The sequence below is a fragment of the Notamacropus eugenii genome, chromosome 1, assembly GCF_028372415.1.
Source record: "Notamacropus eugenii isolate mMacEug1 chromosome 1, mMacEug1.pri_v2, whole genome shotgun sequence".
Taxonomy (NCBI): domain Eukaryota; kingdom Metazoa; phylum Chordata; class Mammalia; order Diprotodontia; family Macropodidae; genus Notamacropus; species Notamacropus eugenii.
In genome coordinates, this window is record NC_092872.1 from 412,822,909 (window position 1) to 412,840,001 (window position 17,093).

A 17,093-nucleotide genomic window follows, 5' to 3' on the forward strand; every position below is an offset into this window, starting at 1 on the left:
CCATTATCAGCAAACACGAGGCAAAGCAGCACGGAGTAGAAGACAGCATTGGAGGGAAAGGCTTTAAAAGACCCAAAGTTCCAATCCTGGCTCAGCCAACAATGAGACTCCCATAAGCAGGAGCAAGGCATCCGTAAAGCTGAAGAGGATCAAATAGATAATCTCAGAAGTGTCTTCTAGCTAGGACATTCAAGGATTCTAAGTCCTAGCCCTGACTCTCACTATCCTGCCATGAGCATGGGTTAATTACTGATTTTTTTCTCCAAGCCAGGTAGAATAAGATAATTCTGATAGGACCTCAGCAGCCATCTATCCAGTCAAACTCATGCCCCCCACTTAAAACTTCTAATTAAAATATACTTCATAAATATATATCATCTAAATTTGCTATGGGATCACACATTCAGCACTGAAAAGGACCTCAGGGGCTATCTAACCTCATTTTATAGAGAAGAAAAACTGAGGCCCAAGTGGTGAAAGGACACATCACACAGGTCACATAGTAAGTGCAGAGAACTATTTAGAACCCAAGCCCTGACTCCAAATTCATCATTCTTTCCAATCTACAATTCTGCCTCTCAAGCAGTACAGGTGGAGTCATGAAGGGACTGCTCCTTATTCCACCCATCAGGGCCAAATAAAACAAGTCTAATAATCTCTTTTACATAAAAGCTACTTAAACACTTAAGACACCTATTACAACCTTGCAGTACCCCTCCCCCAAACCATCCTTTAAATAGTCACCTCTCCAAGCTACATGACCAGTTCCTTTCACCCAGTCCTCATAGAGCAGGCACCAGCCTGGATGCCCTCCACTACATCCTTTCCAGCTACAATTCTTGCACTTTTATAAGTATGATGCCCAAAACTGAACAGGGAGCACTGGAGTACTTGGGAGTGTTGTCCAAACTCTATTACTGAAGGCCTCCCATTGCTTCTCAATGGAGCCCAAAGTATTTTAGCTTTTCTGGCTGCTATGTCACCTGTCTCATTCATGTTCAATTAGATCCCCCCACATCTTTTTCAAACTTCTTCAGAATAATGCTTCCCCCATCTTATATTCATTTTGATTCCAAGTGTTAACTTTATATTTATCCTTTTTAAATTTCAACTTATTAGTCATTTCAATAATCTTGCCCATTAACATCTTTTTCATCCTGATTACTATCTCTTCCAACTCTGTGTCCTCGGCAAATTTAATAAATGTCATCTATATCTCTAACTCACAATATTAGGAGTGGATATCTTTCATTCTTTTGCAGGGCTGTATCTAAAGGTATGAAATAACATGTCAGAATTTTTTCAATGTTTGATCAGTTTTGCTGAATTTTTCTGGTTTTTTTTTTCAATCTTTTTCCAACTCGTAGCTGGCTCTCTATAAGAGGATGGGGGAGGATACCAAAGAAAATCTAGGTGATAAAAAATTTTTATAGATATAACATGTTTTGCTAAGTACAGAACCAAATACAGATCCCTAGAGTACTCCACTGGAAACTTCCTGGCCAGGGTGAAATAGACCCACCGTGTAAAACAGATAACAACCTGCATCCCTCAGAGCACTTTGAAAACTTTCCTTAAAGAAATATGAACCAGCATTATGATAAGGTAGCAAACGATCACTTAAATGATCACTGCTCAGCTTCACCTTCACAGAGAAGTTCAAACTAGAATTCAAAGTAGGAAAGAGCAAGGTTACCCATAATCATATTTACGCATCTCTGAAAAAGAAAACACGAACACAAAAGTCCAATACCACCTTACTAAAAACGTAAGAATACACAAAAATTTAACTTTTATTAAAAGATGAAATACCAAATTTATTCTTAAAAAATACTTTCCACAAAATGTGACATTCCATTTCACCAACCCTAGCCTCACAAGTAGAATGAGCATGAGCAGAGGAGAGCTTCAAGATACATCATATATGGAGATATCCAAATGAGATACCACCTTGGACCTTGAAACCATGCTATACCACCTACAGCTACTCAAGCAGAAATACCTACTTGACTGATCATGTGACACTTGGGTAAATTACTTAGCCTCTCTATTACAGAGCTTCATCACCTATAAAATGGGAAAAACAACTTCTCCATCCTCCACTCTGGGTTATTGTGAGGAAATTATTGTGCAAATCAAGTGCTATAAAAAATAGACCACAGGAATTTAGAAGTCATCTAATCCAAACCCCTCTCTTTACAGAGAAAGGAGCTATTATTTTCAGGAATACAGTACTAAGGCACCACTTTTTCATCTCTATTCCATTCAAAGCTACTAACATGGACCTGCATCTTTGATCAAGAAGTAAAGCTGTCAAAAAAAGAAAAAAAAAGAGCTTGTTCTATATGTATCATCTTTAAATAAAGTGCTTAGTGATATTAAAAAAAAACTAAGCTGTCACCTCCCAAGACCAACAAACATTTACAGTCAACAAGTTACAAAAATGTAGCTTTACAACATCTCAAAATTAAAAGCAATAAAAAATGAGATAACTGGTTAGACTATTCAGTTACCCAAAGAAACTCCTAGGATTCTTGAAGTATAAGACTTCAAGGGAATGAAAGATAACAGGATTTAAATAATCTAAATCCCTCATTTTAACAGTGAGAAAACTAGGCCCCAGAGAGGCAAAGTTCTAGGTGGTAGCAGAACTAAGCTGTGAATAGAGGCCTCCAATTTCAAATCCAATCTTTATTCAACCACTCTGACTCTAAATTCAGTGCTCTTTGCCATTAATAGATAGCTACAATGGAAACTGTTAACACTCCAACACTCACACAAAATAATGCCAATGATGTGCTACTGTATTCAAACTGACAGATGTGGAAATAACTTTCTTTTTCTACTAAGATGTTTGGGGATGGGGGACAATGAACTCAGAGAAAAACAGACCAAATAAACTAGACAAAATGATGCCTGATTTTCCCAGGCCTTTATCCCAGCCTCTCTTCTGAATCAGTACTCCCCTCTGCAAACTGGATCTTCCAGTCTCACTTTAAGAGTCATTAGGAAGCCCAAATAACTTCACAGTCCCTGCTTCCCGGCTGCTGTCATATTTGCCATCTTTGTCATCACAAGCAAATGCCAACAGGGGTCTTTTGGGATGCCAGGCCACCGTGAAGGTCGGAGATTCACACTGCACCTCCCAGAGCTTATCACCTACAATCAACATACAGAGAAAGCAAAAGTCAGATATGTTCACATACAGATTGATTAGAAATGAAATTTCACATTTCTATAGCATCTGAAGAACTAAAAAGTACTTCTTCACAATCACCCTGTGAGCTAAGTAACATAAGACGATTATCCTCCTTTTAAAGATAAAAAAACTAAGGTTTAGAGTGGTGAAAATCTCTCCCTGCTCAAGGTCACAAAGCTCAGAAACACTAGTTAGGATCTAAACTCAAGGCTCCTGAAAAAATCTTTTACTCTTTCCACTCCACCCCACTGTTTCCAAAATACAGACTGGACTGGGTGATTCTGAGGGTGTTATTCCATTAACAAAAACTTGCAAGAATAAAAAACAAGATGGGACACAAAGTAAGTTTTCTCTCCTTTGAAACAAGTGCACCAAAAAATAGGACTTGAAGAAGTAAAATTCTTTGAAATCAATTCTGAAAATATTAAAAGGATTGAAGTGAGTGTAAATAAAAGCGCAAATATAAGGCCTTACCACTTACAAAATGTTTCCCTCATAATCCTATTAAGTAGGCATTACATGTATCATTCCTCATTTTGCAGATGGGGAATTTGACAAGTTGATCTGCACATCAGAAAGGGATAACTTTCATTTTGGGTTTTCACCCAGATCAAAAATAAGGATGAATAAAAAAAAAATCTTCCAGTGTTTTTTTGGTCATTCCCTCAAATTCAAATGAATCAAGTAGTATAAAATCAAGTTGCCGCAAAGCTTTGCTCAATTTTATTTCTTGAGATCAGCTTTCTCTCTCCAGATAGAATACTAAATTAGTATGAAGTTTAAGCTAGTGGCTATTCATCAGTGTATTAGCACTTCAAAGGGTTGTCAAAATGCTTTATTCTAACTTTTTTTGAGATATCTTTGACTGAGGATTTGATCATCTTCCAGAAGAACACTAAATCTCCATACTCATCAATACTACTCTAAATGGTGTCAAAGGTAATTTTATAAAATCTTTTATGTAAAAATATTAAACATTTTCAGGCTTTAGAAGAAGTGAAAGGCATCTACATATTATTAAAAATTAGATACAAAATGCAACTCTAGACGTAAAGGGACAAAATCTACCTCACCACCACCACAAATTTGTTTTTATAAAAGGTAAAACTATTGGAGTAGAGGGACATTTAGAGAATACAGCCCATTCAGAAAGTGATTCTTGGATTCTTAATTTTAGAAAACCCTGCAGTGTCAGCTGTGATACAAGCTGTGATACCCTGGACAAGTTATTTCACATCAGTTTTATCATCTCTAAAAATGAAAGCTAGAACACAGACCTAAGGTCTTTCCAGCTGTCACTGGACATGATGCTAATCTTCTTACATGGAACTTTTTTACCTGTCTCCACTTCAGCAATGTCAATAAAGTGATCTTCAGATGCTGACGCAAGCATCTTCCCATCATGGCTAAAGCTGAGGGTTCTCACTGGCCAATCCAACCTGTAGCATGGGGAGAAGGAAGAACTTTTGTTCATGATAAAATAAAATTCTTTCATGTATAACACACGTATATGTGACTGGAAAAGGAAATGGGCTAGTCTCACAGTAACAACAGATGGACAGCCTGAGTTCATAGCCACAAAATATTACACAAATGCTATAAAACCAAAAAGCCTCTAGCACACTATGTGAACCCCATCTAAGAAATATAGAGAACAAAGGAGAATGGCACAAAGGTGGGGGAGCTATCTGTAAATATAGGCACAAGGGATGAAGCACAGGAAGTGCTACTGACCTGGAAAAACATCTCACACACACTAATTCGTCAACATCCCAAAGGCTAACCAGTGCATCAGCACTTCCTGTGGCAAAGTACTTCCCTGTGGGGTCAAATTTGATACAGATGCAATTGGAAGGATGGGCATTGATGGACTGCACAGGCTTCAGCTCAGGATAGCTAGAAAGAAAAAACACAGGACAAGGCACATGGATCCACACACTCAAAGTGCAACCCACTGACATTCTGGGATTTCTAGCAAAGGCACTGGACTGGGAAGGGACCCAAATTGCAATTGACTGTAGGGCAACCGGACCAATTACATTTGGTCTTTCTGATCTATATTCTCTTCAACTGTAAACATTCATAATATCTATCCCTTTAATATCTCCCCTACCACCTCCCAGAACTGAAATCAATTCCCTCTTCACCTCCACTTCTTAGAATCCCCTCTGGCACATAGTAAATACTTCATAAATGCTTTCTCTCTCAAAGCTTATTTCAGGCATCACCTGCTAAATGAAGATGCTCCTCATTCCTCTACTTACTAGTGCCTTTCCTGCCCCTACAAAATTAATTTATATTTATTTTACATACTATTCAAATGTCCAAGTGTGTCTCTGCAATAAAATGCACGGTAAGGTCCTTGAAGGTAGGGGTTATTTCATATCTGCCTTTGCATCCCCAGTGCCCAACACACAGTAGGTACAAGATAAATGCTTGTTGACTGATTACCTCTCACTTAGGATTGTTTAAAGGAAAGCATTTTTAAAACTATAAAGTAATTGTGTAAATGTGAGCTGAATATGACTTCTCTCTTCCTCCCATTTTCTCAACATACTTTGTCTCCATCTCTCATTAAACCTTAACACATTCTACTTTATATCACATTTTATAAATACCTCAGTTTATCTTCACAACCACCCCAGGAGGGATGTATATCATTGTCCTCATTTCGCAAATGAGGAAACTGAAGCTAAAAAAGGTTAATTGTCACACAGCTAGCATCTGAGACAAGATTTGAACTCAGGTTCTCCTGACTCCAAATCCAGATCTATTCACTGTATTGCCTACTTTCCTCAATTGATGCCACTAACAGAATTCAAGCAAGAGAAAATGAAAACTGAATTACAATGGTGTGAGTGAAAAGACAAGGGAATTTTAATTACAAACCATCTATACTAGTCTACTTGCTGTTCCTCGACCATGACACCCCATCTACCAGCTCGCTTCTTTTGCACTGGTTCTCCCCATAACTGCAACCCTCCAACCTCCACCTACTGGCTTCTCTACTTTCTTTCATGACTCAACTATATCCCACTTTCTGCAGGAGGCCTTTCCCACTCCCTCTAGCTGCTAATGACTGCCTTGTCTCTCTGAATGCCTTTCATCTCTTTTATACATCTAGTAAATAATAATTTGCTTTTCTCCCATTAAAATGTGAGCTCCTTGAAGGCTATGTTGGCCTTTCTTTCTATCTCCAGTATTTAGCATAGTGCTTAGCATGGAATAAATACTTAATAAATGCTTATGAACTGAGAATTTCAGATCCTCAAGTATTTGCAGGAAAACAATAGAAAATGAATCTTCAAAATTATAATGGACAAGCCTGGCCCCAAAGAAGAAATATGAGAAAGCACTACCCCACTACTTCTTTGTAGACGTGGGGGACTATGGATATGAAAAACTTTACATAATGTAGGCTTTTTCAATATGTTGGTTAGTTTTGTTGAACTTTTTTCTCCTTTTGAACTTTTCATTAAAAGGGGTGGCTCTTAAGGAGGGGGAGAGGGAATAGAGAAATGTTGGTGAGGTAAATACAACAGGCTGCAAAAAAATGTAATTTTAAAAATTTAAAGTTTCTCAGATGGAGTGTACAGTGAGTGCAAAAGATTTTTATAAATGCCAAAGCAACAGAACTTGGAAATTTATGAGAGTGGAGGGGAAGAGAAGGAAAGAAAAAGGGGAAAAGCAGGAAGGACAATCAAGGGAGAAACCTAGGTTGTGAAACCAAGTGACTTTTGGACAGTGCTACTCTCAAGACCAACAGGGAAATACAAGACACAGCATCATAAAATACAAAAGTTAAAAGAGACTTCATCATGGTACAGAAGAAACAGCACTGGATCTGAAGTCAAAGGACCTCAGTTCAAATCCTAGGTCTGCTACTTATTATTTGTGCTACTTTGAGCAAGTCACTTAAATTGCTCTGGGCCTGTTTTCTCATCCGTAAAATAAAAGGACTAGATCCCTGCCAGCTCTACAAAGACCAACCTACATCTAATCCAAACCCCTCACTTAACAAAAGAGAAGAACAGAACGCCACAGGGAAGTGACTCGCTCAAGCTATCGCTGCCAGTGTTAGATCCGTCTTTGCTTCTTCCACATGGTAAATGTAGCTATCACCATAGCCACATCTCTACCTACAGGACTTCCCTGAACTTCACCTGGCATTTAGGATTTACTTCTTTTGTGCTATCAACATGAAGCTATCATTCCTTCCTCCTCATACTCTGTTCATTCACATGGCACTTATATGACTGTGCTGATATCTCATTTAACTTCCTAGCCTCTAACTCACTGAGAACAAGGATCAGTACTTATTCTATATGTTATCTTTCTTAGAACCTAGATCATTACAATTGGCACAGTAAGTGCTTAAGTATTTAGTAAAAGAGTAGACTGAGAAATACAATCGGGCAGAAAGGCTAGATTCAAGATGCAACACATTCACTTACATAGTAACCATGTGACCCTGCACCATTCTGAACCTGTTTTAAACATGTCAAATCTGGGATGATAATGGGGACATTAGGCCTACCCCTCCCAGGGTTGTTTCAAGAAAAGTATTTTACAAACTATAAAGTACAACATAAATCTAAGTTATGATAATAAGTAAGAATGTCTTCACATCATGAATTCTTAAAAAAAACAACCAAAATGCAAGACGCAAAATGAAAAGGACTAAACCCCTTCATTGCACAGAGTAAGAAACTGAGGCTTTAGTGAATCGGCTTAGTGAACTGTCCAAGGCAATACAACTGTTAACTAGGCAGAGTGGGAACACCAATTCAAGTCATCAGGATCTAACCTAGTACTCTTTCAACTGCTCTTACTACACCCTGCTGCCTTCTCTCTGTAAATCTCCAAATGAGTCACTGTGATGAACACAGTCTTTCCCCAAGTAATGGCTATTTTAATGAAACCCATAAGAGGGAGTACAGCCAAAATATCTCTCACTATAGCACTCATTGCAAGCCTAATTATTGCAGGGATTTATGTTTCTAGTTCTGCATCCAATGAGTTCAGCAACATGGTACAATGGAAAGAGCACTGGGTATGAATCCTCAGTTCAATCCCTAACCAAGAGTGTGACCTAGAGCAAATCACTTCCCTGAGTCTTAAATTTCCTAATCCATAAAAACGACGTTGGACTACATGATTTCTACAGTCCCTTTTCCACTGGACAGCTAAATGGGAAAAGAGGAAGACTCTCTGGGAAAACTAGCATCAAGGTAGCAGCAAAAGTAATCATAGGAACAAAGTACTGACTTAAAAGGTGAGGCTAAAAATCAGTAAAAAAAAAAAAATAGGAAAACACAAACCTAACAAGCATAACCTTAAATGTGGATTAAGCAATTCAATAAGACATTCTAGGTTCCAAAGTCTCTACCTGCTCTAATATTCTCCAAGTCTATGGCAACTATAAAGAGGAGAAAAATTACCCCTAGTTGGCTGATACTCATTACCTGAGAATGTTGATACAACCATTGCCATTTGTCAGGAAGAACATATTGTTATCATTGTTCCAGGAGATTTCGTTTACTTCAAATCTAAACTGCTCCTCTGCTTTGGAACGGTGGGTTTTTGCATCAATGAAAGTTACCACATCATCTTTGTTCCCCACAGCAATGGTCTGCCCATCGGGACTCCAGCAAATGTTAATATTCTCCCCTAGAAAGGAAAAAATACGCAAACTGACTTCACCAAGATCCAGCAAAGACATTGCCTAAAGAGCAGCTGGACTGTGATGGAAAGGACAAAGCACATGAAGATGGAGGACCTGGGTCCAAATACCAATTATATTTACTACCTCTGTGATCCTAGGCACATCACAGCCTCCAAGATTCAGTCAACAAAAGGAAGACAGTAATCTCTGCACTATCGCATCTAAGGTTTACTGAAGGTAATTTGTAATATATAAGTGCATTTTGGGTTATTACAACACAAGGTTAAAACTTTTCTTGGAATATTGCATTAACTAGTAAGCTTGGTATTAGTCAGGAACATATCACAGAAGCTGCTAAGGATTCTAAACCCAATGACTTCTTTGTTCAACATGGCAAATCAAAACTCATTTCTATTTCTACAGTGACTCAAGGTTTGCAAAGCACTTTCCTCACAACCAACTTTTAAGGGAGACAGGTTTAAGGACTGAACCTGTCATTTCACTGGTATAAGGAACATGGTGGGAAGGAGTGAAGAGAGGTGAAGATTCCCTCTACAAAACCAGGTCAGTGTCTCCTTTGCCATTTACTGCTTTAAGAGACCTGGCTGCAGCAGGTGTCAAACCCTCTGCCCAAACAGATTAAATTGTAACTGAGAAAAGTTTAACAAAATTTTTAAAATGCATGTTAATCAATGATTTTCTAAATCAAGATGGCCCCTGCAAGGATCCTATCTGAATTTGATACCGTGGGTCCAGAGCACTGAAAAGTTAAGTGACTTGTCCCAGGTGACATAGCCCTATGTCTCAGAGACCATATCTGAACTCTTCTTTCTAGCCTCCATGCTGCATTTTCTAAAGCAGGTTGTGCAATTATCATTCTCATTTTACAGATAAGAAAACAGGCCCAGAAAGATCAAATAATTTATCCAATTTTTTGCCAGGGAACAAGCAATAGACCTGGAATTTGAACCCAAGTTGGGTGACTTCGAAATCCAGTGTTCCTTCCACTAGAGCAGTAGTGAGACAGATATAGATGGATGGATGCACAGACAGAAACAATGCTTTTAGCAATCACTTTGGTGAATAATTTGCATGAAAATAGTAGCTCTCATGTATGCCTTACCAAAGGTAGACCTGCGATGTTGGGGTGAAAAGAGCTGTAACCATTTTACAGCTACGTTTCTCCAGGTCACTGAGCTGGTTAAATGTCAAAACTGGGACTTTACTCCACGTCTTTACTCCAGTTGCCACATAAACACTATGTACTCTAGTACACCAGCACAGGCCCTTCCTCCCTCTTGAGAATCACCTTTAGTATTCACGGTGGCAATGCATTTTGTAGTTCTAACGTCCCAGATTCGAATGGTTTTGTCCCCAGATGCAGTGACAAACAGGTCTGGATTACTCGGGTGCCAACAAAGCTGATCCACGCTGTCCCCATGACCTCGGTAGTTGTTTTCTTTTACCTACAACGAGGGTGGCATCGTTAACTCGCACACAAATACTGCCGTGGGCCACGTGGGAATGGTGGGAGTTGGGGCAGTGGAGGGTCCCTGGGCAGCCACCACCACCCCCCTTCTCCGTGCCCAGAGCCCTTCCAAGGTGCCCCACTTCAGCCTCCTCACTTCTGTCCAGCTCCCCCACCCCCTTGTCCTCCCACCCTCACATCCCAAACCCCTACACTGCCCAGGGCCCCAACGTTCCCTCTCTCCTCCATCCTCTATGTAAGTCCCCCATCACTTCCAACTCCCAAAATCTCCAGATATTTCAATTCAGCTCAAAAATACATATATACATATGTTTATTAACCACCTCCTAGAGCAACAGGGATTTGCAGGAGTGAAAATTGTCTCAAACTTTCACGCGGAGGGAAGGGGCTCCAAGGACCAGTTCACGAACCAGCACAACTTGTGAAGAAAAGCCCAGTACTAATGGGGGAGGGGAGTGGGACAAGGAAAGCTTCGTGTGAGCTGAAACCTGGCCAGGGCCTAAATGGAACCCGAGCGGGGAGGGGACACAGCGGGTGCAGAGGCACGAGGCTGGCAGGTGGAACGTCGTCGGAAAACCGAGCGGCCCAGTCTGGCCTTCCGCGGTGCCGCCCCAGGCCAGGAGCCCCTCACGCCCCCCACGCCTGCACTCCAGCCTCCCCCCGGGGCCGAGCGCACCAGGCGGTCCTTCTCCAGCAGGAAGACGCTGGCCGTCTTGTCGAAGGAGCCCGAGGCCAGGCGGCGCCCGTCACAGCTCCACGCCACCGAGTGCACCTTGGCGCTGTGCGCCGGGAACTCGCGAGTCTTGCTGTGGCTCCGGAACACCTCCTGCATCCCGGCCACGTAGCGGGACGGGGTCCCCGCAGAGCTCCCCCAGGGCCCGGCCCCGCCAGCAGCGCCCAGCCCCAGCGCAGAGCTCCCCGCCAGGGCAGACGCGCTCGCCATCCCGCGCGCTCACAGCCGGGCCCCGAGCGCACTAGAGACAGCAGACAACCGCCACCCACGCGCCTCGCAGGAGACCACGGCGCAGACACGCAAGCGCAGTAGCCCCGCCCGGCCCACGACGGGGTGTGGCGGGGAGAAGCAAGGAGGCCGGACCTCCGGCCGCAGATGCGCAAGCGCACTCATCCCCCCCCTCCCCATCCCGGAGGAAGGAGCGAGGAACGGCCGCCGCCAGAAATGCGCAAGCGCACTCCTCCGGGGGCAGGCGCCCGTTCCGGAAGCTTGGGGAACCGAGTGGCGCAGGCGCATTCACACCACCCCAGTGGCCTCTGGAGGGACGGTAAAGGGCTTAAAAACTACAAATCCCATCCTCTTTCCTGGGACTCCTTTTTCCTGTTGACCATCCTTCCGGGTCTCCTCAAGCCCTGCTTCTGATAGTGTTAAATTTTCCCTCCTATCTTGTGTTTTTGCGCCATTGTTGAGCGGAAGCGAATAGCCTGGAAGCAGCCTGGAAACCGAAGGGCGTTGATCGCACTTGGCCGACGGAGGCCCTGCAGGCGGAGGCCGGGAACAGGGGCCCTGCAGACGGAGGCCGGGAACGGGGGCCCTGCAGGCGGAGGCCGCGAACGGGGGCGGGGCGCAAGTAGCGGCTTGCGGGGGAAGCGGCCGAGCTTCTCAGCTTGGACTGGCCGTGCGGTTGACGGCTGCTTCCCGGGCGCATTAATAAATAATGAGTACTATAATCATAGCACCTTCAAGCAAAATGCAGTCTCTCCAGAGGCTTCGGTCGTTATCTCCCGAATCTTGCCCAGTCCTGTCCGAGAGAGACTAACACCTACCGTGAGAGGAGCAGAAGGGCCATGGGTTTGGGTAAACTTTTCTCCCCAGTCCCTGAGAGGAGTAACGGACTACAAATATATATGATCTCCATTATTTACAGATTTCATATTTGCAATTTCACCTACTTGCTAAAATATATTTGTAACCCAGACAGGCAAAACTTTGAGTCACCCTATGCCCACGTTTCCAGCTGAGATCCAACAACCTTCTGGAGACCCTCTGCCTTCTTGTTTCAATTTCATATTACAAACAATCATCCTTCTTGCGATCTGTTAAACCTCGCTTTTTGTTTCCGAATTTTTGTGTCGTTTGCTGGTGATCCCACTGTTTAAAATGGCTCCCAGGGATGGTGCTAAAGAGTTAATGGGACAGGAAGGTTTGCATCACAGAGAAAAGACAAGTATTAGAGAAGCTTCCTTTAGGTTATTCTGCGTGAATCAATAATAGATCAAGGAAATGGAAATTCAGCTAATCTGTGAGGCAGCTCTGGAAAGTGCTAAAGCAAATGATGTGATCAGAGGCTCTCGGAATCCAACCATGTATTGTCTCTAGGAACCATGGTTCAGTATTTGCTAATTCTTTGTGCACGGTAACTCTAGGCTATAATTACTATGAATGATAAGAACCAATAGTATATCTATCTGCCTGCCTAAATGTTGCTGTACAAGGTACAGTAACTTCAAAAGAAAAGCCACTTCCTTGGTCACTAATACTTAAGAGAAAAGGTATCCCCAAACTTACCCAAGTCAGCTTGGCTCCTTCCCCCACAACAGAAAGACTGGTTATGCAAAGAAATATTGAATAGCAAGTAAGCAAAACAACAACAACAAAAATGGTGGTAATACAAATATAGAATGAGCAAGAAAATACCCAAAAGCACATGATTTCTTCTGATGGATGCAAGATAATATTTCAGCTTGAACCAAGAGAGAGAAATCCTGATCTCACCTAGAAGGATCTCACCCCAGTTTCCACCTTGCCTTCTCAGAGACTTTGGATATGTTGAGGATCTTTCTCTCCAAATTGGAGGGGTTCCAGAGAATTTCTAAATCAATGAGTGTCTCTGAAAGAATATATTTCTTCCCCAAAGCTCTTCCATCAAAAATCAACTACTCCTGCCAGCATTTGGTATCCTGTCACCATTCCAGTATTAGAATATTCTTTTGCATATGCAGAGGTTGCAAAATGTCCGAGGTTTAGGAATGCATGTTACAAATATATATGCCTCGAAGGCAGGAATCCAACAATTTCATTTTTGTCCTTTGATCCTTAATAGTTAGCCCAGTTCAGATTATGTAGTAGATGCTTAATAAATAAATGATTTATTGATTCCTTGGTTCCAATGGATGATTCACCTCCCTACAATGTTTTCAACTCTCTGTACTTTGCCACCATGGCTCAGTTGCCTTCTCACTCTACAAATTCTCTCAGTGTTTAAGGCCTTCCAATCCTAGAACATTCCTTCTCCACCTCAGCCTCCCTATACTACTGGTGATTTCCATCCTGGGAGCCTTCATATTAGGCATAGGCCTGATGATAGTTGGATGGGGGAGAGGGCTGGGGATGAGACCCCCCCCACAGACACCAGAGTACAAGGGCAGGTCTCCTGGGATGAATTCGCTGACTCAAGCATTCTTGAGGTCAAGGTAAAGATTTATTACGCTTTTCAAAGGACAAGAATTCTTAGAGAACCTGTAACCTTAGAGGGATACAGGTAATGTTTATCTAGGATATTCTATAGTAAAACATGTACCAAATATGCTAACTAGGTGATTCTGGGCAGGATTAGGGAGTGGTTAAGGAGTGGTTAGTTCTTAAAGGAATATGTACTTTTTGTATCTACTGAGCAGGTATTTTACTCAGAGTTCATCAGGAAATAGCCCAAGGCGGGGAGGGGCTACATGGAGGTGTGGTTTTAGGCCTGAAATACCACTAAGTCAACTAAAGGTCAGGGCTGACTAAGGAATATCAGGCTGCTCTCATCACTGTCTTGTTAGACAAGATAAACGTAAGGGAGTATAAGTATGTTTAAGTCTAGGATACATATGATTGGTCAGTGAGTAGTAAATGTCATTATGACCCAGCGCATAGCCCATTCAGCCAATACACAGCTGGTTCAGACTAATAAGTTCTATAGGTATGGCTGGCTACTGTATCAAGAAGAGAGATAACAGTTTTACTAGGGCCGGCTGGAGAGAAACTTGGGATACGTTCCTATGTTCTTTGCCTAAAGGTTCTGGGCTATGACCATCTGGATCTGGGGGGACAGGGTGATCAAGGTGGTACTCTGTATAAGCTACCCCCTGTATCTCCCTCAGGATATTTTGCTGCTTCAGGTAGATCGAATGCCTCCCCTGTATATGGCCCTGTCTGGCAGTTGGTGGGGAGGGCTGTTCCTCTCTCCACAGGAGCTGCTTCCCTGTAGGAGAGATGGCTGTAGGAGGTCCTGTACTTTGAGCTGGAGAGAAACTGCCTGGGATAGTGTTTTGAGCCTAGAGAGAAATGTGATTTTTAGAGAGAAATGTGATTTTTAGAACTGGGATCCAAGAACATGCACCTAAGCACTCCATTAGGCCCACACTGATCATGCTTCACTCCGTTTCCAGATGTGCTGCTTACTCTTCAGACTCCCTTTTCTGGGGGAGCTACCTCCCTTCCATCTTATCCCCATTTTTCAGCTATTTTTATGAGTCGTCTTCCCCCATTAGAATCTAAGTACCTTGAGGACAAAGACACTTTCATTTTTATTGTATTTGTATCCTTAGTGCCAGACACACAGTAAAGTACAGGACCTCCTACAGCATTATCTTTTTCCCCTCCCTCCCCCTCCTTCTCCACTCCCTCCCTGAAACAGCAGCCAGAAGCACATACACAAATAGTTTGGTGTAGAAATACATAAAACTCAACAAAGAAAAAAGGTAGGAATTTTAGATGGTTAAAAGATGGTTAAAAGGTTTTGGGAGAAACATTTTTCCAGCCCAAAACAACTTAGACAGAAATGGGGAACTCAAGTGTGGCCTCAAGGCTGCAGGTTCCCTACCCTGATAGGAAGTAAGAAGGAGAGGTCTGTGACACTGAGGTAGAAAGGCTGGCCATAGTGACATCAGCTGTTGACCTTGGAGGAAATGGAGACAACAGATCTACAGCAGCAATTTGGGGAGTTGTCACCACTCAAAGACAGAAAGGGCATTGGGCAACTGCTCAGAAAGAAATTACAGGGGACCCTGATCTGGCACTGGATGCAGAACCATGTTGCATTTAGACAGTTCCTGGTCGAAGTTCCAGGGCAAAGAAAAGCACTGGTGCTTGTGGCTGCAGGAGAGCAGAGACCCTTCCTGGGTAAAGACTAGAGCACAGATGAGGAGAGCAGTGACCACACTTCTTCCTAGATCACACTACCTTGGAACTTAGCCCACAGAACTAACTCTGAAAACAGCAGTGGGGAAAAAGCCTGAAGCTTGGGACAGCGCCCCCAATCCCATGCTAGAAACAGAGCCCAACTTTAAAATAAAGCTAAGTCAAGACATAAACTAGAAAAATGAGCAAACAAAATCTGACCCTAAAAAACTACTATGGTGACACAGAAGATAGAAATACAAATTTAGAAGACAACAACATGAAAACAACTACAAAGAAAGCTCAAAGAAAAAATATATAAACTGGACACAAGACCAATAAGAATTCCTGGAAAGGCTAAAAAAAGAGATAAAAATGGTAAAGGAAAAATTGGGGAAAGAAATGAGTGATGCAAAAAAATTATGAAAAGAGAATTAAAAGCTTGGCAAAAGAGACACAAAAAGGTGCTAAAGAAAATAGCTACAGCTCATTGGATTCTACATGTGGGATGAATGGAATTTTCACAAAGAGTCTAATGTTAAAGAGAAAAAGGCTTTAGTTAACCAATCTATCTATGCATGCATGTCTTCTACTCTCTAGAAAATAATAATTCTATTATGTTCATAGAAGAAGACCGACATTTACAGTTGCAAAGATCCTAAACAGGAAAAACATATTTACAGGAATATTGGACTAGAAAAACCATATATTATGAACAGAACATACCATCATCCTTCCCATGTTCTCAAACTCAGTCATCTTCTTCTCTTTTCTCCTTCACCCCCCTATATCTAATCAATTGTTGTTTTTATCCATTCTGCATTCACAACATCTGTTGTACCTGCATTCAATCAGGCACCAACCCTAATTCAGGCTCTCAATTATATGTCAATTTACTATAATAATAGTTGCCGTATTGGTTTTCCTGAATCTACACAATTGCCAAATTGGTACTTCTGAATCTTAGTTTTGACTCTATCCCTCTCCTGCTCAAGAAGCCTTTGTAGTCTCCTTTTGCCTTTAAGGGAAAATTTGGCATTTTAAGCCCTTCAAGATCTGACATCAACCTATTTTTTTCAGACTGAATTTACATTATTCTCACCGGGGCACTCTACATTCTGGCCACACTAGCCTGCCTTCTGTTTGTTGCCAGTACAGGAAATTCTATTTCCCATCTCAGCCTTGGCACTGGCTGTACCCATGCCTACCATGAATTTCCTCCTCATCTCAGCTAGTGGAATCCCTACCATCCTAATAAGGCTAAACTTAACCACCATCTACTATGTCCCCTGAGGCAGCTGGATGGCCAGGTAGACAAGAGTGCCAGGTCTGGAGTCAGGAAAACTCATCTTCCTGAGTTCATAACTAGGCCTCGGACACTTCCTAGGTATGACACTGGGCAAATCAGTTAACCCTGGTAATTCCACAAAGAAGACACTCCCCAGTTCCCAGCATTTTCTCTTCCCTCCTCTGCTCTAGCCAACTCACCTGACCTCTTTGTCTTCAGTCCCAACTAAAATTCCATCTTCCCTGGAAGCCTTCCGCAGCCCCTCCTAATTTTAGGGCCTTCCCTGTATGACCTATTTCCCATTTATCCTACATATCGCTTGCTTTGTATGTGTTT

General features: G+C 42.1%; 1 protein-coding gene across 1 annotated transcript; it reads right to left on the reverse strand.

Annotated features, from left to right (window-relative positions):
• Nucleotides 1-1,769: 1,769 nt before the first annotated feature.
• Nucleotides 1,770-11,453, reverse strand: LOC140518727 (THO complex subunit 3). Its single transcript, XM_072631076.1, has 6 exons — nucleotides 11,030-11,453; nucleotides 10,174-10,330; nucleotides 8,665-8,869; nucleotides 4,934-5,095; nucleotides 4,538-4,638; nucleotides 1,770-3,159 (listed from the first exon to the last, which is right to left on the reverse strand). The coding sequence occupies exons 1-6, from the start codon at nucleotides 11,294-11,296 to the stop codon at nucleotides 2,996-2,998; spliced, it is 1,056 nt and encodes a 351-aa protein (XP_072487177.1). The 5' UTR covers nucleotides 11,297-11,453; the 3' UTR covers nucleotides 1,770-2,995.
• Between the last annotated feature and the right edge of the window lie 5,640 nt (nucleotides 11,454-17,093).